Below are 24,854 nucleotides of genomic sequence, written 5' to 3'. Positions count from 1 at the left end.
AAATGTCGCGAAGTCTGGTTCCTTGCAATGACTGCACAAGTGGGTGTGAAAGACCAATGCAAAGGCCTCTTAAAATTCCCATTCGAGGCCGGGTGCAGCGGCTCACGCCTGCAATCCCAGCTCAAAAAAACAAAACAAAACAGGCCGGGCGTGGCGGCTCACGCCTGTAATCCCAGCACTTTGGGAGGCCGAGGTGGGCAGATCACCTGAGGTCAGGAGTTCCAGACCACCCTGGCCAACATGGTGAAACCCACTAAAAATACAAAAATTAGCCAGGCATGGTGGCATGTGCCTGTAATCCCAGCACTTTGGGAGGCCAAGGCAGGTGGATCACCTGAGGTCAGGAGTTCGAGACCAGCCTGACCAACATGATGAAACCCCATCTCGACTAAAAATACCAAAAAATTAGCCAGTCTTGGTGGTGGGCGCCTGTAATCCCAGCTACTCGGGAGGCTGAGACAGGAGAATCGCTTGAACCTGGGAGGGGGAGGTTGCAGTGAGCTGAGATCACGCCATTGCGCTCCAACCTGGGCAACACAACAAGACTCTGTCTCAAAAAAAAAATAAAAATAGAAATACCCAAACCACCTCCTAGAAATCCACAGGAAAAAGGCAAAGTCCTCAATAGAAAAATGGGCAAAAGACTTAGATATGTCACAAGAGGATATCCAAATGGTCAAGAAACACGAAGTCAGGAAAATGCAAATAAACAACACAGAGAGATTTACACAGCCACCAAAATGACCAAAAATAAAGAGAAAACACCAAATGTGAGCTGGGTGTAGAGCCTTGGGAACTCTCAGACCTGCCATTTGAGGGCAAAGTGGTACAACCACTTTGGAAAACTATTTGTACTATCTACTATACTGTCAATTCTACTTCTAGGTATATAGGAGTATATGCCTTGTGGAAATGTGAACATATGCTCTCTGAAAGACATGTTCTAGAATAATCATTATTCTTACTACTCATATTATGCTTATGATAGCCAAAAACCGGAAAGTACCCAAATGCCCAACCATGGTAGAATGGATATATGAATTGTTGTATGTCTGCACAAAGGAATACTGTACATCAAGAATGATATGGTTGGGCATGGTGGCTCACATCTGTAATCCCAGCACTTTCGGCGGCCAAGGTGGGCAGATCACGGGGTCAGGAGTTCGTGACCAGCCTGGCTAACACAGTGAAACCCTGTCTCTACTCAAAATACAAAAATTAGCTGGGAACGGTGGCGGGCGCCTGTAATCCCAGCTACTTGGGAGCCTGAGGCAGGAGAATCACTTGATCCCAGGAGACGGAGGTTGCAGTGAGCAGAGATCACACCACAGCACTCCAGTCTGGGTGGGAACAAGACTCTGTCTCGGAAAAGACAAAAAAAAAGATCTACAACTATACTCAACAATACAGAAGAAAAAAAAAATCACAAACATGATGTTGAGTAAGAAAGCTACAAAACGGCCGGGCACGGTGGCTCATGCCTGTAATCCCAGCACTTTGGGAGGCTGAGGTGGGCGGATCACCTGAGGTCAGGAGTTCCGAGACCAGCCTCAACATGGAGAAACCCCATCTCTACTAAAAATACAAAATTAGCCAGGCGTGGTGGTGCGCACCTGTAATCCCAGCTACTTGGGAGGCTGAGGCAGGAGAATTGCTTGAACCTGGGAAGCAGAGTTTGCTGTGAGCCTAGATCGAGCCATTGCACTCCAGTCTCGGCAACAAGAGTGAAACTCCGTCTCAAAAAAAAAAAAAAAAAAAAGCTAGAAACAAAAAAAAGTACAAAAATAAAGTACAGAAGTAGGCAAAACTAATCTATGACGTCACAAGTCAGGTAGGGAGCATTTATTGGAATCAAGGGTTGCCAGGTATGTTCAATTTCTTAATTGTTAGTGACACCTGTGTTCAGTTTGGAAAATTCATCACTTGAACACTTACGATCTATCCACCCTTCTACAGGTATAGCACACTTCAGTAAAAAGAAGGCATTACAAACACCAGATGGTTGGAAACCACCCTCTGAGGAAGCTGGGCATCTCCCTTGCCATCTCAGCAAAACTTTCTTCCCAGAGAAACCCCAGCACACAACCCTGGGGAAGCTGGCAGCGCCCAGGAAGCCTGATTGGCCCCAGGGCATCAGAATCACTGACGAGTTCTTTTAAGTACCTGTAATCCAGCTGGGTGCGGTGGCTCACGCCTGTAATCCCAGCACTTTGGGAGGCCCAGGCGGGGGGATCATCTGAGGTCAGGAGTTGGAGACCAGCCTGGCCAACGTGGTGAAACCCCGTCTCTACTAAAAATACAAAAATTAGCCGGGCGTGGTGGTGGGCGCCTGTAATCCCAGCTAATCCGCAGCCTGAGGCAGGAGAATCGCTTGAACCCGGGAGGAGGTTGCAGTGAGTCCAGATCGCACCAGCCTGGGCGACAGAGTTAGACTCCGCCTCAAAATAAAATAAATAAATAAATAAAATTGTCTTCACAAATACGGGATCATACAGCACCTGCCTGGATTCTCTTCAAAGACAAAACTTCCAAAACCAACACGTAAAGGCTCGCAGAAGTCTGTCTCGGAATAACGGTCCTTTTCTTCCCCATCATGACCTTTGGGAAGTGCGCCCTTCAAATGGGAGGGGGGGAGGCAACCATCCGAATCCAGGTCCCGCCCGCCTCCCGCGGGAACCCGACCGCGCCGCTCTGAAGCACCTGCGGGGAAGGAGGTCACCTTCCCTGGGCGCTTTAAATCATCCAGTGCTTACACCTGGATTCCGACATGGGAAAAGAAGTAGGATTTCCCTCGGGCCTCCCTTAAGTCATTTTATTCCACCAAACACGAGGAAAAATCCCGGGGAGTGGGGGCGGGGAGAGTGAGTTTCCGACTGAAACTGACGGGAGAGGGGGGACCCGCACCCCACCCGCGCCACTCGCCACCAGAGGCGTCAGGGGCGCCGACTCCGCGGCTCCAGTGAACCCAAGCGGATTCGGCTCAGCCACGGGCTACCTGCTAAACACCCTGAAAGGAGCAGGGGGCAAAACGGGGTTCCGCGCAGCGCGTCAATCACGCTGCGCGGAAAATCCCGATAACCAGGGAGCCCGCAGGGAGCCAGGGGACCCGAGTGGGCGTGGCGCGCGCGGAGGGGCGGCCGCGCAGGAGGCCGGGGTTCTGCGCCGTCTCCCACCAACCTCGACCTCGGCCCGGGACCGCCGGCCGGGAGCGGCCACAACCCGGGGGTGAGCGGGGGACGAAAGGCCGGGAGGGTGGGAGCCGGTTCGGGCCTGGTCCGGACCCCGGCTGAGGCTGGGAGCGGCGGCGAGGGCCGGAGCCGGGGACTTCGGAGGGGAGCTCGGGCGGGGCTGGGGTCCCGGGTGGGAAAGCCTGGCCGGAAAGGGGCGCCCGGGAGAGGCCGGAGAGTCGGGGACCCCGGGCTGCGGGAAGGCCCGGGCAGGCAGGGCGACAGGGCCGCGCCTCGCGCCTCCTCACCGTGGTCCTGGTTGAAGCCGGCGTAGAGCAGCCCGTTGCCGTGAGGGTTACACGGCAGGAGGTTCATGGCTCCGCGATGCTGGGCCGCCGCTCCTCAGCGCCGCATGCCGCTCGCCGGGGCCGGCGGTCTGGTCCCCTCTGGCCGGCGCTGAGGCCGCCGCGGCCGGAAGTGCCGGACGTGCGTGCGTGCGTGCTGGACGTGCGTGCGTGCTGGACGTGCGTGCGTGCTGGACGTGCGTGCGTCCTGGATGTGCGTGCGTGCTGGACGTCCGTGCGTGCACGCGCGCCCCCCAGGGAGCCTATGGAGCGCCGAGCGCATCTAACCAAAGCGAGGCGAGGCAAGGCCGGGCGGGGGGGAGGGGCGGGGCGGGGAGGGCGGGGCGGGGAGGGGAGGGGCGGGGCGGGGCGGGGAGGGGCGGGGCGGGGCGAGGCGGGGAGGGGCGAGGCGGGGAGGGGCGGGACGGGGCGAGGCGGGGAGCGGCGGGGAGAGGCGAGGCCGGGAGGGACTGGGCGGGGCGAGGAGGGGCGAGGCGGGCGGGGCGAGGTGGGGCGAGGCGGGCGGGGAGGGGCGGGGCGAGGAGGGGCGGGGCGGGAGGCGCGGGAGGGGGCGGGGCGGGAGGGGAGGGGCGGGGAGGGGCGGGGAGGGGCGGGACGAGGAGGGGCGGGGAGGGGCGGGGCGGGAGCATCGAGCACGTTCGAGGGAGGGTCTGGCCTTGTCATGCGCGGGGTCGCCGTGGGACGGAGGATGGCCCCTTGAGGGGTTGGCACCGACACCTGACGGTCAGAGGAAGGAGGGAGAGCCGGTGAGGGAGGCTGACCCAAACTGAGGCCGGGTGCATCATCCCTCAGGAGAGGCAAGTGCAGAAGCGCCACAATACTAGGGCCCCCCTTCAGGACACACAGACCGCCAGGACAGAGACCTTCCCAGGACACGCAGCCCCCCCCCAGGACACACAGCCCATAGAGGACACAACCCTTAGGACCCCACCGAAAGGACAGGTGGTCCTCACACAGCACAGCCCCCGCAGGACTCCAGGCCCTCAGGTCACATTGCCCAGAAGACACAGGGGCCTCCCAGGACTCACAGCCCCCTGGGAAACACACAGCCTCCCCAGGACACAGAGCCCCCCAAGACACGCAGACCCCCAGGACACAGAGCCCCCCCAAGACACGCAGACCCCCAGGACACAGAGGCCTCCCCAGGACACAGAGCCCCCCAAGACACGCAGACCCCCAGGACACAGGACCCCCAGGACACAGCCCCCCAAGACACGCAGACCCCCAGGACACAGAGCCCCCAAAGACACGCAGACCCCCAAGACACGCAGACCCCCAGGACACAGAGCCCCCCAAGACACGCAGACCCCCAGGACACAGAGGCCTCCCAGGACACGCAGATCCCCAGGACACAGAACCCCCCCAAGACACGCAGACCCCCAAGACACAGAGGCCTCCCAGGACACAGAAGCGCCCCCAAGGACATGTGCCTCCCCCAAGGCAGAGGCCCCCTCCAGGTCACAGAGTCCCCACCCCCGGACATAGGGGCCCCCTAGGACACACAGCCCATAGAGGACACAGCCCTTTAGGACTCCACCTAAAGGACAGGTGGCCCTCACACAGCACAGCCCCCGCAGGACTCCGGGCCCTCAGGTCACGTTGCTCACAGGACGCAGTTCTCCTCCACTCTTAGGGTCAGGCTGCTGAGGGCGTCCTGGTCACGGAGCTTTGTCCCCGGGGTAGGCTCACGCAGTGGATGGCCGTGGAGGCCTGAGTGCTGACCCTCGTTTCTCCTGCCCAGGGAGTCCTCTCCACTCCCCCTCCTCACCCTCCTGTCCCCTCCTGGGCTCTCCCTGTTCCCTGCAGCACACCTGATCTCCTAGGAGGTTCTGACACTGTCCCCTCACAGCCACCTGCCTCCACCCGTCTGTCATCCTCATCCCACCCTCGCCACTTGCCTGAGCTGGTGCTGACCTCTCAGCCATGGGGAGGAAGGAGCTGGACTGTAAGCTCAGATCACTGGCCCACTTGGGCCAGGCCGTCTTTGCGTCGTGGGCATCAAACACCTCGATTCCCCCACAAGAGGGGCTCCTCCCTGAGAGTGACCAGGAGCCTCGAGATGGCAGAGTGAGTTGGGCTGCCCAGGTTGTGACTAGGGCTCAGGGGCCCAGGTCCAAATCACAGAGCTGGGGCGAGACTTAAGTGCAGTCCAGGGGCCCAGCACCCTCTTCCCTGGAGGGCACTGGGTTCTCTTCCATGCACACATACTGGTACCTGCTGTGAGAAGTGTCACATGGGGAAAGGAGAGAGGCGTGGGTAAGGGGCATTTCCCTTCATTTCCCTGCTTGCCACCCTTGGGGCCTCCTTCAGTCCACATTTTACTCAGTCTCCCGGTAGCTATACAGGCCAGGGGCGAGGGCATGTGTGGACATCCACACACAGCGCTGGTTGTATCCTAACCGGGAAACTCAAAGCAGCCTTGCCTACCACGGTGGGTTGAATGGTGGCCCTCAAAAGATGTGTCCTGGGGGCCGGGCGCGGTGGCTCAAGCCTGTAATCCCAGCACTTTGGGAGGCCGAGACGGGCGGATCACGAGGTCAGGAGATCGAGACCATCCTGGTTAACATGGTGAAACCCCGTCTCTACTAAAAAAAAAATACAAAAAACTAGCCGGGTGAGGTGGCGGACGCCTGTAGTCCCAGCTACTCTGGAGGCTGAGGCAGGAGAATGGCGTGAACCCGGGAGGCGGAGCTTGCAGTGAGCTGAGATCCGGCCACTGCACTCCAGCCTGGGTGACAGCGCGAGACTCCGTCTCAAAAAAAAAAAAAAAAAAAAAAGATGTGTCCTGGGGGGCTGAGTGGGGAGGATGGCTTGAGCCTAGGAGGTTGAGGCTGAGGCTGCACTGAACTGAGATTGTGCCACTACACTCCAGGCTGGGCAATACAGCAAGACTCTGTCTAAAAACAAACAACCAACCAACCAAAAGCCAAAAAAAAAAGATAGGTCCACCCAGAACCTGAGAATAGGGGCTGCTTTAGATACAGAATCATTGCAGAAGTAATTAAGGATCTCAAGATAAGATCATCGTGGATTTGGGGTGTGCCTTAAAGCTGAAGACTGGCACCTTTGGAAGAGACAGGAAGGGAGGAGATACAGGGGAAGGCCGCCGCTGGCAGCCAGTGGGACTGGAGTGCTCAGCCCTAAGTCAGAATCGCGGGCAGCCTCCAGGAGCTGGGAGAGGCATGAAGCGTTCTTCCCCAGAGCCTTCGAGCCTGGGAAGGAAGACAGGCTGTTGTCCAAGCCACCAGCGTCTGGGGCTCTGTTCCAGCAGCTCCAGGAATCCCGCCGTCCACTGATAGCTCAGGGGTCTCCACGTGGAAGACCTGAAGTGTGACTCGGAGTGAGGGACATGCCTCATCTTGCCCACCTGTCTGCAAGGCAGGCAGAAAGCAGTCGCACCTCTTGGGGTGGAGAGAATAGAAGTTACATACATACATTTATCTCCTGGGCTCCGGTGATCCTACCACCTCGGCCTCCTGAGTAGCTGGAACTACAGCTACACACCACCATGCCAGCTTAAGTTTTTATATTTTTAGTAGAGACAGGGTTTCATCATGTTGCCCAGGCTGGTCTTGAACTCCTAGGCAAAGGATATGTCCGCCTCAGCCTCCCAAAGTGCTGGGATTACAGGCATGAGCCGCTGTGCCTGGCTTAACGATGTATTGTTTAAAGATACAACATATTTGGACACACACAAACATATAAAGAAAACCAGGAGGATGGTGGTTTGCACAGAATTGGAGATGATGGTCACTCCTGGGGGCAAGAGAAGAATCTACAATAGGCTGGGCGCAGTGGCTCACGCCTGTAATCCCAGCACTTTGGGAGGCCAAGGTGGGCAGACTGCTTGAGGTCAGCAGTTTGAGACCAGCCTGGCCAGCATGGTGAAAACCCATCTCTTCTAAAAATACAAAAATTAGCTGGGCGTGGTAGCAGGCGCCTGTAGTCGCAGTTACTCAGGAGGCTGAGCCAGGAGAATCGCTTGAACCTGGGAGGTAGAGGCTGCAGTGAGCTGAGCTCGCACCACTGCACTCCAGCCTGGGTGACAAGAGTGAGACTCTGTCTCAACAACAACAAAAAAAGAATCTGCAACAGGGGAAGGGCGTGTGGTTGACTCTGAAGAACAGCCGCCAATGACACCCCCATCCCCGTGCTCAGAGCTTGTGCATGTGTTGCTTTTATACATGGCAGCGGGGACTTTGCAGATGTGACTACCTTAAGGACCTTGAGATGGGGAGGTTAACCGGGATGATCCTCGAGGGTCCTCACAGGAAAGAGGGAAGGCGGTCGCTGAGAGAGACCTGGATGATCCAGGCGGGATCACGAGGGTCCTCACGGGAAAGAGGGAAGGCGGTCGCTGAGAGAGAAGGCTGTAGTGTGACCACAGGGGTAGACTGGAGGGATGCAGCCGGAAGCCCGGGAATGCCGCTGCCTAGAGGCTCAGGAGGCCAGGGATTGACTCTCCCTGGAGATTCCAGAAGGAACCGGCCCTACAGACACCTTTATTTTAGCCTCTTCCTCCAGAACTGTAAGAGAATAAATGTGTGTTCCTTTAAGTCTCTAACTTTGTGTTACTTTGTGATAGTTTGTATTAGACTGCAGAATGGCCCTCAAAGATACCAGGTTGTCATCTCTGGAACCTTTCAATGTGTTATTCCTGGCCGGGCGTGGTGACTCACGCCTGTCATCCCAGCCCTTTGGGAGGTTGAGGTGGGTGGATCATGAGGTCAGGAGTTCAAGACCATCCTGGCCAACATGGCAAAAACCTGTCTCTACTAAAAATACAAAAATGAGCCAGGTGTGGTGGCAGACAGACGCCTGTAATCCCAGCTACTTGGGAGGCTGAGGCAGGAGAATTGCTTGAACCCGGAAGGCCGAGGTTGCAGTGAGCCAAGATCGGGCCATTGCACTCCAGCGTCGGCGAGAGAGAGACTCCATCTCAAAAAAAAATTAATAAATACGTAAAGAAGGTATTCCCTTATTTTGGAAAAAGGGTCTCTGCAGATATGATAAAGTGAGAGGCCCTGAGACAGGAAGACTGTCCCGAATTGTATGGACGTCCCCAAGTGCCATCGCACACTTCTTCAGGCAGAGGAAGGATTGACCAACAGAAAACACCATGTGGGGACAGAGACGGAGACTGCAGTGATGTGGCCACAAGCCAAGGAGTGCCTGGGGCCCCCTGAAGCTGGAAGAGGCTGGGAGGACCCTCCCGGAGCCTCCAGAGGGAGCCACACCTTGATCTCAGCCCAGTGATGCTGATTTTGGACGTGGACTCCAGAACAGTGAACGGAACACACTTCCGTTGTTTCAGGCCCCCGGGCTGTGGGAGTTTATTACAACAACAGTAACAGACCTTAAAACCCACTCCAAGGGCTTGGCAGGTAAGACTCTACTCCTTCCGCTTCAGCTGCTGTGCGTTGATAGTCGTAACAGTTCTGTTCATTCAGATGGACCCACGTGAACTGTTACATGTAGGATCCATTTCACAGATGGAACCATTAGAGGGCCTTTTAAGAAGCCCATCACCCTCACCCCCAACTGTAGTGGAACGTGGAGCAATGCTAAGATTTCAGCCTGGGCACGGTGGCTCGTGCCTGTAATCCCAGCACTTTGGGAGGATCACTTGAGCCCAGGAGTTCGAGACCAGCCTGGGCAACCTATGAAGACCCTGTCGCTGAAAAAAAAAAAAAAAGGCAGGTGTGGTGGTGCACACCTGCAGTCAGCTACTCCGGAGGGCGAGGTGGGAGGACCACTGAGCCCAGGAAGCAAGGCTGCAGTGAGCCAAGATTGCGCCGCTGCACTCCAGCCTGAGCAACAGTGAAACCCTGTCTCTGAAAGAAAAAAAGAAAAACATGCAAGGCAGACGAATCAAGAAACCAGCAGAGGGTGGTGATTGGCTTTGAGTAACACACGGAGTCTTCCTCCAGCTGAACTGGAAGGTCAGCGTCTGCCCGGTTAAAGGCACTGAGACTGGTATGCCTGCCTCTCACCGTGGCCTACACGGCTATCTTCCTGTCACCTCAAAAGGCACCAAGAAAGATCGAGGCAGCCCCTGAGCACGCACAGCGAGGCACTGGAAGGCTCCTGTTGGACTTGACGGCCCCACAGACGAGGCCGCCCTGTGACTGAGGGGACAGGACAAGAGCAGGGTCCCCTCTGCACACAGGCGGGAGCAGTGCCCACCTCCCCCAGACGACCAACACTCCGCATCCTGCTGGATGTGAGTGACTGCCACTTTCTACCAATGACACCTTGCACCTTGCTCCGTTTTTCTCACCTTCTAGGTAAGAACTGAGATAGTAAGTCTCAGAGTCACCCCTGCTTCCTGACAGCATCGAACAGAGTGCAGCAGTTGCCGTGAATGTTCCCCAAAACCTCCACGAAGCTGCCCAAGTCGCGCCCGTCCTCCCCGACTCCCCAGCACCGTCGATGGTGGGGGGCTCCGTGCTGCAGCAAGTCGGGCGTTCACGGCGGCCTCTGGCTAACAGCCCTGACGGCACCTCTGGGCTGCTGGGAAGCACCCGGTCACCTCACCTAGAGGAGGGTGAAGGCTGGAGCGACAGAACTGCTTGGAGACCAGGTGGAGCTTGGAATCCCTCCTTTGTGCGTCCGTCTCCCTCTCCACAGTGGCTCAGGGCCTCTGTGCTCCAGCAGGGTTTGTGTCATCATGGGAAAGTAGAGGAGAAGAAACAGCATCAGCTCGAGTCCAGCACAGCCGCAGGGCAGGGACAGTGGTTTTATTTTTATTTGAGATGGAGTCTCATTCTGTCACTCGGGCTGGAGTACAGTGGTGCAACCTCCGCCTCCCAGGTCCAAACAATTTTCATGCCTCAGCCTCCCGAGTAGCTGGGACTATAGACATGCACCACCACGCCTGACTAATTTTTTCTATTTTTAGTAGAGACGGGGTTTCGCCATGTTGCCCAGGCTGGTCTTGAACTCCTAAGCTCAGGCAATCTGCCTGCCTCACCCTCCCAAAGTGTTAGGATTACAGGCATGAGCCACCACGCCCTGACGGGACAGTGGTTTTAAAAGGCAGGTGCCAGCCTTTGTTAAGAAAGGTGTGTAAGAATCTGTAGATCTAAAGCAACAGGCCGCACCTCTGAACATTCCATGGAAGCAGGAAGGGAGCAAGCCCCACTCCTGAGCTGAGACAGGTGGGGGTGGAGGGCAGGGTTCACATAGGAGATGGCTCAGCCTCTGCCCAGGGAGCGCCCCACCTTCGCCAGGGCGGGGAGGAGCATACGGCACCCAGTGCTTACGTACACCCCTGGGTGCGTGGAGCTGCCTAGGGCCTCCCTGTCACCAGCCCTCACTGCTGTCCAGCCCCTGCCTACAGGCCCCCAGTGGCTGCCACGGTCCTATGCGGAGACTCTGCTCAGTTTCATCCAAGGTTTCGCCAATGCCCTTCAATAGCTGAGGATATACGAAAGGCTCCCCGAGCAAAGGCTGGGGCCCCAGGGGGCCGGGGAGAAGGTCGCCGAGGCACACATGGGAGGGAGTGGACAGAAGAGCACAGGACTCTGCTGAGGTCTGAACGAGCCCCTCCGGAATTCATGTGTTGGAACTTAATTGCCAGTGTGAAGGTATTAAGAGCCAGGGCCTTGAGGCAGTGGCAGAACCTCCAGAACGGGATTCAGGACCTCACAGGAGGTGGCAGAGCTGCCTCCCTTCCCTTTGGACTTCCGCCCCTCCGGCCATGTGAGGACGCAGCCACAGGGCACCATCTTGGAAGCGGAGACTGGGCCTCCCGAGACCCAAACCAGCTGGCGCTTTGAGCTTGCACTTCCCAGCCTCAGAAGTGAGAAACAAATGTCTATTATTTATACATTCCCCAGTCTCAGGTGTTTTGTTACGGCGGCGTACACGGACTAGGAATCTCCTGCTCCCTCCAGCCCCCACGTCCCCGCACTGCCCCACCCTCCAGGCCGGGACAGAAGTGTGTCCCGCCCCCGTGACAGTGACGTCTCACCAACCTCCAGCCTCCCCCAGGTGAAACAAAACCTTCACCTCCCCCTAATACAAGCAGCTTCCATTTTGCTTGTAAAATCCACATCTGACGAAGCTGTTCTCCAGCAAAGGGCAGACCTAGCGTGTCTGTCTCTGTCAAAACAAATATCATCAAGCCTGTCATTGACTTTTTTTTTTTCTAGATTCACTATTTTGGCTAAATTCCTCATCAAAATTGCAAGCTACGAACCTTCTCTACTGGAGTAATTTTCAGAGGGCAACTGAGTCATCATTGTGGATAATACATTTTGAATCTTGATGTTTGGAAAGAGGGTCACAAGCACCTGGGACAGCATCTGGAACTGGTGTTTACACCACGGACGGATCGTGTGGACAGATCGCGCCAGCAGTGAGGGCTGCGGGAGAACATGACAAAGCTTCTCTAAGGTTTAATTTATATTTATGTTTTTTGTATATTCACCACCCGAACACGCAGTCTTCTACTTAGTCCAGTCTGTATCAGGATTTGTCTGGTTTTGTTCTGCCTTGGTTTGCTGTAGCACTTTCTGCCGTGAGCGTAACTCACTTCCTTGTTGCAGGAGTTTCCTGAGGCTGTCATAACAAATCGCCACAGACCTGGTGGCTTAAATAACAAATATTTATTTTCCCGTAGCTCTGGAAGCCAGAAGTCCGAAACCAATACTTTGGCAGGGCTGTGCTCCCCCTGGGAGATCTCGGGGAGGCTCCTTCTGCCCGAAACCAATACTTTGGCAGGGCTGTGCTCCCCCTGGGAGATCTCGGGGAGGCTCCTTCTGTCCGAAACCAATACTTTGGCAGGGCTGTGCTCCCCCTGGGAGATCTCGGGGAGGCTCCTTCTGCCCGAAACCAATACTTTGGCAGGGCTGTGCTCCCCCTGGGAGATCTCGGGGAGGCTCCTTCTGCCCGAAACCAATACTTTGGCAGGGCTGTGCTCCCCCTGGGAGATCTCGGGGAGGCTCCTTCTGCCTGAAACCAATACTTTGGCAGGGCTGTGCTCCCCCTGGGAGATCTCGGGGAGGCTCCTTCTGCCCGAAACCAATACTTTGGCAGGGCTGTGCTCCCCCTGGGAGATCTCGGGGAGGCTCCTTCTGCCTGTCCCGCTTCTGGGGGCTTCTGGTGGTGGTTGCCTGGAGGGCCAAGGCCTCCGGGCGGCCTGTGTGTTCCGTGAACACCTGCGAAGGGCTCTGGGTCACAAAGCCTTGGGAAACTTTATTTTATTCCTTCTAGGACACTACTGGTACTCCTGAGGAGCTGTCAATTACAAAACAAGAAAAGGGAAGGAAGAGAAAAATACGCGTTTGGCCTGGTTTGATGTTGCAGCGGGAGGATCCGTCTTCTTACCCTCCACCATCACCGAGCCGGGAACTGAGGGAGAAGAGGCCCCTGCAACATGAGTTTCTTCAGTGTGGGTTCTCCTTTCCTTGCATCTCAGTGTCCTTGTGTTTGCAGCTGGGAGGTCGGCCTCACCCCCACCTGTGGCACAGCAGAGAGAAGGATGAAGAGGTCCTCGCAGTGTGTCTGCACGAGGCTGGCCACCTCCCCTCCCCAGGCACTGTCCCCTCAGGGTTCACCTTCTGTCCACAGACCACGACCCTGCCTCCCCACAGACTTTGTCCCCGTAGCTGCCATACCCAGTTGGCCAGACACCTCCAAGCCCGGCTCCACCCGCAGGGACCAGTGCTGCTCTCTTCTCTCTGGGCCTCAGTTCCACCATCTCTGAATAGAGGCGTTGCCCCTGATTCTAGGGTCCCTTACATTGCTTTTTTTTTTTTTTCCTGAGACGGAACATCGCTTGTCACCCAGACTGGAGCGCAGTGGTGCGATCTCAGCTCACTGCAACCCCTGCCTCCTAGGTTCAAGTGATTCTCCTGCCTCAGCCTCCTGAGTAGTTGGGATTACAGGCGTGCGCCACCATGCCAAGCCAATTTTTGTAATTTTATTGGAGACGGGATTTCATCACGTTGGCTGGTCTTGAGCTCCTGACCTCTGATTCGGCCGCCTTGGCCTCCTAGAGTGCCGGGATTACAGCTGTGAGCCACTGCGCCCGTCCCGGTCCCTTAAGTTTCTCAGAATCTACAGACCAGCAGCAGGAACCAGGAACATCAGGCATTTTCTCACTTCATTTTTTTGGTTTAATCCCTCATTTGCAACTCCCAGCCACTGACAAATGTCCAACAGCGTGACCAGGGAAGAGGCCGGCCCTGGAGGTCTCTGCCCTGCTCTGAGGCATGCAGTCGGAGATAGGGGCTGCATCTCCGTGGGGAATCCCGGACAGCCCCTGGGGGCTCCTCACCAAGGCTCAGGAGCACAGCTCCGGTTTATCAGACAGGCACACGCCTGGGTGTCAGCTTTGAACTCTTCCCTCTCTCCTCTGCACTTCTGTTCTGGAAAAGGAATCCTTTCTCAACAGGCGACAACAGTTCAAGGATTCAGCCTTGTTGCCAGTGTCGTTTCTTAGCTCCGATATGTGATGTCTATACCAGGCAGTGGCGCAGTGAAGTAAAGGGCTGTAATAAATACACAGAATCTGGCCGGACGCGGTGGCTCACGCCTGTAATCCCAGCACTGTGGGAGGCCGAGGCGGGCAGATCACCTGAGGTCAGGAGTTCAAGACCAGCCTGACCAACATGGTGAAACCTCATCTCTACTAAAAATACAAAAATTAGCCGGGCGTGGTAGCACACCCCTGTAATCCCAGCTGCTCAGGAGTCTGAGGCAGGAGAATCACTTGAACCTGGGAGGCAGAGGTTGCGGTGAGCCGAGATCATGCCATTGCACTCCAGCCTGGGCAACAAGAGCGAAACTCTGTCTCGAAAATAAATAAATAAATAAATAAATACAAAATTCTAAAGAACCGGCCACCAACTCTACCAAGAGAGAAACAACTATACATTTTATTGTTGAGAAACATTTTCTTAAATAAGTGTTTTCACTTCATTCCTTTTACCGAAGCAGGTCTTCCTTGGCCTGTTGAAACTGCGTCGTTCAACGTAACTAGAGGTATCTTTGGCATTTTCTTCCCTTAGCTTCATAACTTGTAGAATATCTTGTACAAAAAATGTAGATTTACAGAAAAATATGCATATAAATCACTTATTAATCCCAAAATGTAGTAAATAACTAGCAAAAACTTTATCAAATCCATTTCATACACAAACTGGACAGATCCGTTGCACATAACCTCTACATCTGCAGCGTTTTATAAATTGGTGCTTTGACATTAAAAAGGAGGTTTACAAAAAGACCCCTCTCATGATATCGATGACTCTAAATCATCCCACTACCGTTGCTTCTCAAATTCCCTTCATTTTACGCTAATCACTCCAATATCACCATTCTTACAAAAGCAGTTATTTTAAGGAAAAAGTTGCAGTGCAATCATGATAAAGTAACATTCAGAATTTCATGTTACCAAGAGTTGAGCAGAGTACTAATTTTCCCTTTATAAACACACATCGAAAACAAGAGCTTCATGCACATCCACATAGAAATTCGAAGTCCGACAGTGTAGTGTGTTTCCATCACACGGAAGGCATCGCACACATTCGCAAGCAGCGTTTGCCGAGAGAAACCGGAATCTGAGATGCATCCGCCAGCTGCCAGGGGTAACACCGGGTTTCTCCGGGAGAGATTCCACCGTGGTTCTTTCAGTGCCTGCCTTAAGAAATTTTGCAGCTGTTTCTGGTGCAGTTTTTGGGTGGGCTCTGGGGTGGGCGGACAAGCTTCACTTTGCGGAGGCTGCTCCTTTTGTGGGTGGAGCTGGTGGTGAGGGAGTAGGAACGGCCGTGCATCATCCTGGCATTCAGGCCGTTGGCCATTGAGAAGGACTTGAGGTGGCTTCTTAAGGCAATGGGGAGCGGGAGCTTGTCCACCAGGTGCACCGGCGTGCAGGACACAACCGCCCGGCAGCACAGGTCTTGCAGGCTCAGCACTTGGGAGAGAAAAAGGTAAACCCTGCTTAGTGGATGTCCCTGCCTGGGCTGGCCATGGGGGTGGTGCCCACACCTGTTCTCCTGCCTTCCCGAGGCTCGGACACCCATGGCCCTGGCTTGTACATGCAGCAAGCCCTGCCACCACATCCCCTCTGCCCACGTACAGATCCCAGAGCTCCCTCATGAGCTTTCCGACAAAGCTGTAGTGATTACTTCTCTCAAATGTCTTGCTCTGAGAACAGACACAGTGGCCCTGAGGCGGGTCCCGGGAGGCAGACACTTATCCAGGGGGCCACCGAACCACCTCGGCGTCTGAGGGCAGAGGGGGCCCCCAGAATAGCCCCGGGGCCTACCCTTGCTTGGCCGCCAGAGCCGGTCCATCCCATGCCGCAGCAGCACGATCCTGGCCAGCTCCGTGAACGACTCCGTGATGTTGAAATTGCACAGAGGGCTGACCTCAAAGAAGGTCACGCCCAGGCGTTCAGCGTAGGCCTGGGCCTGCTCCGTGGGGACCTGCCGCTTGAACGCCAGGTGCAGGCGGTTCCCCACCAGGATCTTAGGGACTCCGGGGGCATGCTAGCGGGCAGGAGAAAGGCGAGGAGCATGGGTTACTTGAGTGAGATTTTGTTGTCGTTGCAAAGTGGGTGCTCTGGTGTGAGGAACCCCCCACGAGTTCATGTCCACCCAGAACCTCAGCATGGGACCTCGTTTGGAAAGACAGTCTTTGCAGACGTAAATAGTTACGGGGCGGCCCCGCTGGATTAGGGCCCTCATCTAATGACTGGTGTCCTTGGAAGAAGAGAAGACACGAACACTCGGAGGAGGCCGTGTGATGCAAAGGCAGAGACTGGAGCGGTGCAGCCACAAGCCGGGGGGGCCCAGGGTTGCTGGCACTGCCGAGAGCTCGGAGCGGCGGCTGTAGGGAAGCAGCCCTCCCGACACCTTGGTTTGGGGCTCTGGCCTCCAGAACCGTGAGCGAACGCATTTCTGTCGTTTGGGACCCCGGCTTGTGGTCGTTACTTACGGCAGCCCCAGGACACACAGTGGGCTTGGCGCTGACCACGCCATGTCGCCGCCGCCAGGTGGGCTGGTCTGCGTGCCAGCAGGCACAAGCCCCGGCCACTGCTGGTCAACCCAGCCCGACCACAGCAGGGAGTGAAGCAGGCCAAACTGTGGGGCCTGACCCCATGCTGAGGCACACCATGGAGGCTCGTTTTGCCTGGACCAGCTTCCTGAGCTTTGGTGACTCTCTGTAGCTACACTCATGAGCCCAGCCCCATCCAGTGCTGTGCCGAGGTGAGGCACCCTCCTTGTTGCTGGAACCCCATCCAGTGTCCTGGCCCATGATCCATGTGTACCCATGAGCCCTGGAGGGCACGGCCCTAATTCCTGGCCTGACATCCTCCCAAGCGCACAGGGATCTTGGGCAATGGCGTTTCTACAACGTACCTCATCGATCTCCTTAATCCACCGATCAATGCCGTCGAAAGACCAGCGGTTCGCAATGTCATAGACCAGGATCACACCCTGGGGGAGAGGTCACAGGCTCAGCACACAGAACACAGATGCAGGCACAGCTGCGGCCACGCACGCAAAGACATACAACTAACTCAATCATTTCCTTCTTTTAACACAAAGTACATAACTTTGATTTATCACCCGAATGATCATTTCCAACGATATTTCATAAGCTCAGTGATAAACCCTCAAATGTCACAGTGAGCTGGGGACTAGCACTCACACCCACGAGCCACTCCAGGGACACAGGACACGGGGCACCACGGTAATCGCCACCTCTCGAGGAGTGCGGCCCACTCACCTGGATGGATCGCACGCATACACATGCACATACACATGCAGTTCACGTGTGCACGCGTGTGCATATGTACGGGCAGGCACACATATACACATACAGCTCACACACAGGCACTCATGCACAGACGCATGCACAGTGCACACACACGCAGTTCATGTGTGCAGAGGCATGCACATATAGAGGCAAGCACACACATTACACACACAGGCAGGCACTCATGCACAGACGCACACACAGTGCACATACCTGCACACACGTTGTGCAGACACACACACACACTCATGCACAGACGCACACACAGTGCAGGCACCTGCACACACATGCAGACACACACACACTCTCATGCACAGACGCACACACAGTGCACATACCTGCACACACGTTGTGCAGACACACACACACACTCATGCACAGACGCACACACAGTGCAGGCACCTGCACACACATGCAGACACACACACACTCTCATGCACAGACGCACACACAGTGCACATACCTGCACACACGTTGTGCAGACACACACACACACTCATGCACAGATGCACACACAGTGCAGGCACCTGCACACACGTGCAGACACACACACACTCATGCACAGACGCACACACAGTGCAGGCACCTGCACACACGTGCAGACACACACACACTCATGCACAGACGCACACACAGTGCAGACACCTGCACACACACTCCCATAAATGCTTACTCCCTAATGCCGATGAAGTCTCTCAAACAACCAATCACTCTATGTATTTAGATTCTTGGTACCAACTTATACATAAGCGTAACCACCTTATCCTCCAGTTATCCATTAACGGATGGTAAGTTAAACATTGTAAACGTTATCATTCAAAGTCAGTTTGATCTCCCAGCTCGGGATGCTGTGTTACCTGTGCACCCCGAGAGTACGAGCGGAATATGGTACAAAATCTTCCCTGGCCCGAAGTATCCCTGGAAAAGATGTTGGAGACCATTAAAAAGAAATCAAGTGCTTCTTCCTGACAACAGGTTCTGGAACTTCAGAGCCACAGCAAGTGCACCGCACACCCGCCAGTCAGCATGCCAGTCAGCTGGCCACCACGCTGCCAGCGCGAGACCCCAACGAAACTGTCCCATGTTCCCGGGGATCCAGGCTCACGCTCTTCTCTGTCATTTAAAAAGTCAAACTAGAAAAAAGAGTGATGGGTTTTAACATAATTCTCAGATATTTAAATACATTCAAGGTAGGCTTTAAAAAACTTGTTGAATCTGGAGATAAAGCTATGCAGTAAGGAGTGTGGGTCTACACTGGGGGAGAGAGGCCAGTGGGATTCCTGCTCTTCCAGTTCAACTGTAAGAACTCACATGGAGTCAGCCCTTCCAATGTGCCCCCAAAAGGGGAGGAATACAGGGAACTGCCTGGAGTAAGCTGAAGGCAGGCTTGAGTTCTCAGATGACGGCACACACAGCAGGTACTAGGACCCACAAAGACAACGGAGCTCCAACAAACAATGAAAGGCCAGGCTTGGTGGCTCATGCCAGTAATCCCAGCGCTCTGGGAGGCCGAGGCGGGCTGATCACCCAAGGTCAGGAGTTGGAGACCGGCCTGGCCGACATAGTGAAACCCCATCTCTACTAAAATACAAAAATTAGCTGGATATGGTGGTGTGCTCCTGTAGTCCCAGCTACTCAGAAGGCTGAGGCAGGAGAATTGTCTGAACCCGGGAGGCAGAGGTTGCAGTGAGCTGAGATCGCGCCACTGCACTCCAGCCTGGGCGACAGAGCGAGACTCCATCTCAAAAAAAAAAAAAAGTAAGCAATGAGGGTGGAAAGGGTGCTCCCCAGGGATCAGTTCCCACAGGAGGCAGCCTTGGGACAGCCAGCACTGTTTCCCGGAGTCTGCACGTGCAATTAACATACCTACGTCAATGGGAGATTCCCCAGCGGGCTGGGGGCTGGCCCCACACACAAGACACAGCCTCACAGATGAGCGGTGGGACGCGGCATGGTTTTGCTATTTTTGTTACATGCACCTGTGGTCGGTGACCACCCTCAGCAACAGAGAGAAGGGCCTGGGGCTCCAGAGGGGACCAGAGACACTGGCCATTGTCAAAGCCTAGGAGTGAGTGCCTCATTTCCTGAGAAGCAAATTGATCTAGAATTCAAGCCTCAGCAGGACCTAAGGTGCTCAGGCTTTGCACACGGTGGGAGCTGCCCAAAAGCTTATGGTTGAGGAGGCAGCGGGCCAGATCGATCTGCCAGCTTCGCAGGGAGGCCGAAGGGCCAGCACGTGCCGTCAGAGAGCCCCATCGGGAAGTGGGAGCACTCCCCCCTCAGCTGGGACAACGTGCCGGCCTCCTGCGCCGCCGCCTCCCTGAAGGAGCAGAGCAGAGCCCAGCCCCAGCCCCAGTGGGTGCAGGCAGGGAGGTGAGGGTAGCTGGGGGCAGGCAGAAGACCCAGCTGTGGGCATCAGGAAGGACCACACTCCGGGGTCTGCGGTGGGAGTGTGACCTTGCTCAGAGGACAGTGTGGACAGAGCAGGTGCTGGCACCACACACGAGTGGCCTCAGGGTCCTGCTGGGGCCTGGGGTGATTCTGAGCTTGGCCGGAGTCCCCGGGATCTCACTCCTGAGGTGAGAGAGAGAAAAGTGTTGCGGGTGACTCTTCGGCCCGCTGGGCAGCGGGGGTCAGGGAGGCTTTCGCTAAGATGAGCAGCCAGACCCGGGGTGGAGCTGGGAGAGGGCATGTGCCAGCCCTGATGCCAAGCAGATCTTCAGGAAGGCACTGAGCTCGGGGGCAGGCATGGGGCAGAGTGCGGCCTTCGGATGGCCTTGGCCCCTCAAGAAGGATGGTTTTGGAGAGGGAGAGGAGAGTTGGGAACAAGGTCCTGGACCTGCAGGGCTCAGGGCCGGGAGAGGGCAGCAAAGGCCCAGCTGGCAGAGGGTGGGGAGCAGGACGGAGGCTGACGGCAACTCCAGTGCCAGCCCAGCGAGGGCCCGGGGAGCGGGGACCTGAGGGCAGACTGGGTGGGAGGCCTGAAGCTGTGCAGCAGGAACGGCCGGGGCGCTCGGGGACACTGTGGAGAGAGGCTCCCGGGACTGGCCACTACTGGACGGGGCAGGAGTAGGAGGGGGACAGGTAAGAGAAGGGGGTCCCAGCTGCTGGAGGCGCACGCGGCTCGGGGGTGGCCCAGCAGGCAGGAAGGGCCAGGAGGCTCGGGCGAGGGTCACCCAGGGCTGGCAGCAGTGCAGGAGGGACGCCCAGGAGGGAGGCAGCCCCAGGATGAGGCACCGCAGGAGTCCCCCATCCCCACCGCCCCACACAGATGGAACCGCAGGAGCCCCCCAGTCCCCACCACCCCACAGAGCTGGAAGCGCAGGAGCCCCCCAGTCCCCACCACCCCACAGAGATGGAACCGCAGGAGCCCCCCCATCCCCACCACCCCACAGAGCTGGAACCGCAGGAGCCCCCCAGTCCCCACCACCCCACAGAGATGGAACCGCAGGAGCCCCCCCATCCCCACCACCCCACAGAGCTGGAACCGCAGGAGCTCCCCCATCCGAAGCCAGGAGCTGGTAGAGGGAGAGGTGCCCCGGGCCGGCCCTAAGGGGAGGGAGGAGCTGGGGTTCTCACAGCTGAGAGAGCAGAGCCAGCGGCCCCAGGCTGGCCAGTGAGTCCTCCCCTCCCCACTCTGGCTCCTCCACCCACAGGTCAGACCAGTCCCGCTGGCACCAGAACGCTCCAATTTCCCTGCTGGGTGCTCAGTGGCGTCGCTGAGCTAGGCGTGGGGGACCCAGGAACCCCGGGCTGCTCAACCACGCTGCACTGGTCCCCTCTTGGCATCTTCCCACAGACACCAGGCCACAGGTTCTGACCCCAAAAGCCCATTCCCAGTCACAGCGCTATGTCCGTCCTGCGGTCCCCTACCCTGGATGACGGGGGCCCAGACAACCAGACCACTGCCTCCTTCAGAGAAGGCCTGGTGCAGCTGGGGCTGGGGGTGCTCCCCGGGCTGTGCCGATGGTGGTGGGGGGAGGGCGCTCCCCGGGGCGCTGGGTCAACCAGGGGGGTCACTCCCTGGGGGTGCGGGGCGCTTGCACCTCCTCCAGACTCACCAGAGCTGCAGCTTCACCCGCCGCCCGTCCAGCAGGATTGTGGTTGTCTTGTAGTCGATGCCTGTGGGAGGGTTAGAGATGGCTTAGGCCTGAGGCTGCCACTAACAGGACGCCGGAAGTCGGGACTCACTTTCGGGGAAGAAAAGGCTTTCTCGTAAGCGCAACTTCCAGGTTTACCAGGGCAGGCGGATTGGACCCACCCCCCGTGTCTGCCCAGGCTCGCCCAGGCCCTGCCTGTACCCACAGCCCCGGCCTCCTGCAGCCCCGGCCTCCTGCAGCCCCGGCCTCCTGCAGCCGGGCCCCTCCTGTCCTCAGCCGCCTCGGCTTCTGTGGGGGTCAGGCTCACATCGCCCTCTCGCCTGGGGCTCCCAGATGGGCGCTGCAGAGCCCACGTGTGACCTGGAGGCCGGTGGGTTGGCTGCAGGGCTGTAGCCGCTGGGTGTGCCCCGGTCTGGGCTGGTCCTTCCCTCCCACCGCCTCCCCAAGCCTGCAGGCAGGAGAGCTCCGACTCAGCCCTGTTTCCAAGGGAGAGGGGCTATGGCAGGGGGTCTGCAGACACAGACTGCGTTCGCCAGTATCACACTAGGAAAGTACAGGAAAAACAGACGTGACCCTGCGTGGGGCGCCCGCTGTCAGCGGTGTGAGTGCACGCGTGGACCACGCGTGTGCGGTCTCGGTCTGAGTGTGCACGTGGACCACGCGTGCGCGGTCTCAGCGGTGTGAGTGTGCGCGTGGACCATGCGTGTGCAGGGACACGGGACACGGGACTGCACGCCCGTCCCAGTCACCTCTGGGGTGCAGATTACAGGTAGGCTGGAACCTTCTGTCAACATTCTCTTTTTTCAAGTTAATAAAAAAAAGAATGCGTTTCTTCTTTTTTTTTTTTTTTTTTTGAGACAGCGTTTCTCTCTGTCGCCCAGGCTGGAGTGCAGTGGCGTGATCACGGCTGACTGCAGCCTCCACAGCTCAGGCTCAAGTGATCCTTCCACCTCAGCCTCCGGAGTAGCTGGGACTACGGGTGTGTGCCACTATGGCCAGATAACTTTTGTATTTTTTTGTAGAGACAGGGTTTCGCTATGTTGCCCAGGCTGGTCTCGAACTCCTGAGTTCACACAATCCGCCTGGCTCAGCCTCCCAAAGTGCTAGCATTACAGGGATGAGCCACCATGCCTGAAACGTTTCTTCTAAAATAAAAAAGCTACAATTAAAGGCTGGGCACAGTGGCTCATGCCTGTAATCCTAATATTTTGGGAGGCGGAGGCAGGTAGATCACTTGAGGTCAGGAGTTCGAGACCAGCCTGGCCAACACGGTGAAACCCCATCTCTACTAAAAATTCAAAAATTAGCCAGGTGTGGTGGCGGGCACCTGTAATCCCGGCTACTTGGGAGGCTGAGGCAGAATTGCTTGAACCCAGAAGATGGAGGTTGCAGTGAACTGAGATTGTGCCACTGCACTCCAGCCTGGGTGACAGAGCGAGACTCTGTCTCAAAAAAGAAACTACAATTACAAAAATCTTTTTTTGAGACAGGGTCTCTCTCTGTCACCCAGGCTGGAGTACAGTAGTGCGATCACAGCTTACTGCAGCCTTTACCTCCTGGGTTCACAGGCACACCACCACACCTGGATAATTGACAGGGTATTGCTGTGTTGCCCAGGCTGGTCAACCTCCTGAACTCAACTGATCCTCCCACTTTAGCCTCCCAAAGTGCTGGGATTACAGGCGTGAGCCACTGCGCCTGGCCAATAAATATTTTTAAAAGGGAAAAATATGTCTCCCCATCCCCCCAGACACCAATGTTCTGCTTCTTCGGGAAACATCTCCTGCGTTCACTTCTAGAGCGTCTGGATGAGTGCCAGGTCTGTCACTGAGAATGTGGAAAGAGAAGCTTTGAGTTCAGGGGCTGGAGAACGCCGGGTCGGAGCACTGCCTTCCTAAAACTAAGTACAGTGACACTGATAATCACGGGAACCCAAACTGCGTAGTAAGAAGATGTGACGGCCGGGCGCGGTGGCTCAAGCCTGTAATCCCAGCACTTTGGGAGGCCGAGGCGGGCGGATCACGAGGTCAGGAGATCGAGACTATCCTGGCTAACACGGTGAAACCCCGTCTCTACTAAAATACAAAAAAAATTAGCCGGGCGCGGTGGCGGGCGCCTGTAGTCTCAGCTACTTGGGAGGCTGAGGCGGGAGAATGGCGTGAACCCGGGAGGCGGAGCTTGCAGTGAGCCGAGATCACGCCACTGCACTCCAGCCTGGGAGACACAGCGAGACTCCGTCTCAAAAAAAAAAAAAAAAAAGAAGATGTGACGAGCGTTCGTGCAATTTGCTTGATTTCATGTATAGGATTCACCTGAGAGTATCTCTCAACGCACTAAACCTAGAAGAGACAAGCCCTGGCCTCGCTCTCGGTGTGACCAGACGTTCAGTGAGTCGACAGCTGAGGCTGAATAGGGACTCAGAATTCTAAGGGAAGAGCGCTGCCGGGAGGCCGAGTGGAGAAGCAGCGCCAAGGCTTGCGCCAGACCTGGCCCTGGGGATGGTCGCGGAGCACACGGCCTCTGCAGCTCTCCTGCCAGAGAAGCCCGCGATGCAGCCAGTGAGTGCTCAGAAACAGGCTCCTCTAAAACTGCCAGACTGCGGAGGCCACGGTTCTCAAGCGGCGTCTGCCCCCTGGAAGGATCTAGAACCCTTGGACTTGGCCACAAGCCCCCTGCGTCCCAGGAGGCAGTGTGCCGCGCTCCTGGTCTCCTGTCGGGCAGAGCGAGGTGTGCAGTGGTGGTGCCGCCGGTGGCCTCCCACCCGGCTCAGACAGCTGGTCGCCCAGTCTTCGGGCAGGCCTGGGCGTTGCAGAACCTCTGGGCCTCTGTCCTCCGCTTTCCACTGATGCAGCCGTGAGCACGTGCATGGCACACCTGCCTGATCTGAGCACACCTGTGCAGCGCCTTCCATGGGATCCCAAGCACCCTCCCTCCCCCAGCTGCTGTGTCCAGCCTGTCCCCTGCCCTCTGCTTCCTCCTCCGGGCCCCGTCCCCTTCCTGGACTCCAGAGGCTCTTCCTACGGTGCCCCACCAGAGCCCCGGTGACATGGAGTCCAGGCTTCCCACATGCTCCTCTGTCTCCTGCTAAACTGCACTCTCCATCCACAGAGACTGCCCATCACCACCAGGTAGATTAGACCAAGCAACACCAGAGCAAACTCCACCCATCTGAGGAGAGTGATTCAGAGGGCAAAAGATGCAGCAGCACTGAGAACGCCCAAGGCACCTGCTCTGCCGGCGCCACCTGCCCGGTGATGAGGCTCAAAGCAGCCAAGCAGGCCTCTGACCCACCCAGTACGAGGCTTTCCTGGGCTGGCCAAACGTTTGCCACCGAGCCCAGTGGGCACACTGAGGGCCCCTTCTGTCTGTCTCTCTCTCCTTGGCACGGGCACTGATGGGGCACTGTTATGGCACCTTTGGGATATTGCTCTTCTGGCTGGAAACCTCTG

At 56.7% G+C, this 24,854-nt stretch overlaps 4 protein-coding genes across 4 annotated transcripts in view; 2 read left to right on the top strand and 2 right to left on the bottom strand.

The window, feature by feature from the left end:
* The window catches only part of WDR45B (WD repeat domain 45B), a 33,319-nt gene extending 29,624 nt beyond the window's left edge, over nucleotides 1-3,695 (bottom strand). The window contains exon 1 of the mRNA XM_050763734.1: nucleotides 3,476-3,695. Coding sequence (XP_050619691.1) covers nucleotides 3,476-3,542 — 67 coding nt within the window. The 5' untranslated portion in view covers nucleotides 3,543-3,695. The remainder of the gene's footprint in view (nucleotides 1-3,475) is intronic.
* FN3K (fructosamine 3 kinase) overlaps nucleotides 1-24,854 on the top strand; it is a 137,341-nt gene that overhangs the window by 30,501 nt on the left and 81,986 nt on the right. The window lies entirely within an intron of this gene.
* FN3KRP (fructosamine 3 kinase related protein) overlaps nucleotides 10,696-24,854 on the top strand; it is a 69,264-nt gene continuing 55,105 nt past the window's right edge. The window contains exon 1 of the mRNA XM_050763745.1: nucleotides 10,696-10,699. The gene's annotated coding sequence lies outside the window, so the exon portion shown is untranslated. The remainder of the gene's footprint in view (nucleotides 10,700-24,854) is intronic.
* Nucleotides 14,400-24,854, bottom strand: part of RAB40B (RAB40B, member RAS oncogene family) — a 38,237-nt gene continuing 27,782 nt past the window's right edge. The window contains exons 2-6 of the mRNA XM_050763747.1: nucleotides 21,367-21,427; nucleotides 18,163-18,223; nucleotides 16,906-16,983; nucleotides 15,810-16,032; nucleotides 14,400-15,455 (exon numbers count right to left, since the gene is read on the bottom strand). Coding sequence (XP_050619704.1) covers nucleotides 15,184-15,455; nucleotides 15,810-16,032; nucleotides 16,906-16,983; nucleotides 18,163-18,223; nucleotides 21,367-21,427 — 695 coding nt within the window. The 3' untranslated portion in view covers nucleotides 14,400-15,183. The remainder of the gene's footprint in view (nucleotides 15,456-15,809; nucleotides 16,033-16,905; nucleotides 16,984-18,162; nucleotides 18,224-21,366; nucleotides 21,428-24,854) is intronic.

Source organism: Macaca thibetana, chromosome 16, assembly GCF_024542745.1.
Source record: "Macaca thibetana thibetana isolate TM-01 chromosome 16, ASM2454274v1, whole genome shotgun sequence".
NCBI lineage: Eukaryota > Metazoa > Chordata > Mammalia > Primates > Cercopithecidae > Macaca > Macaca thibetana.
This window is presented reverse-complemented; position numbering and strand designations above follow the sequence as displayed.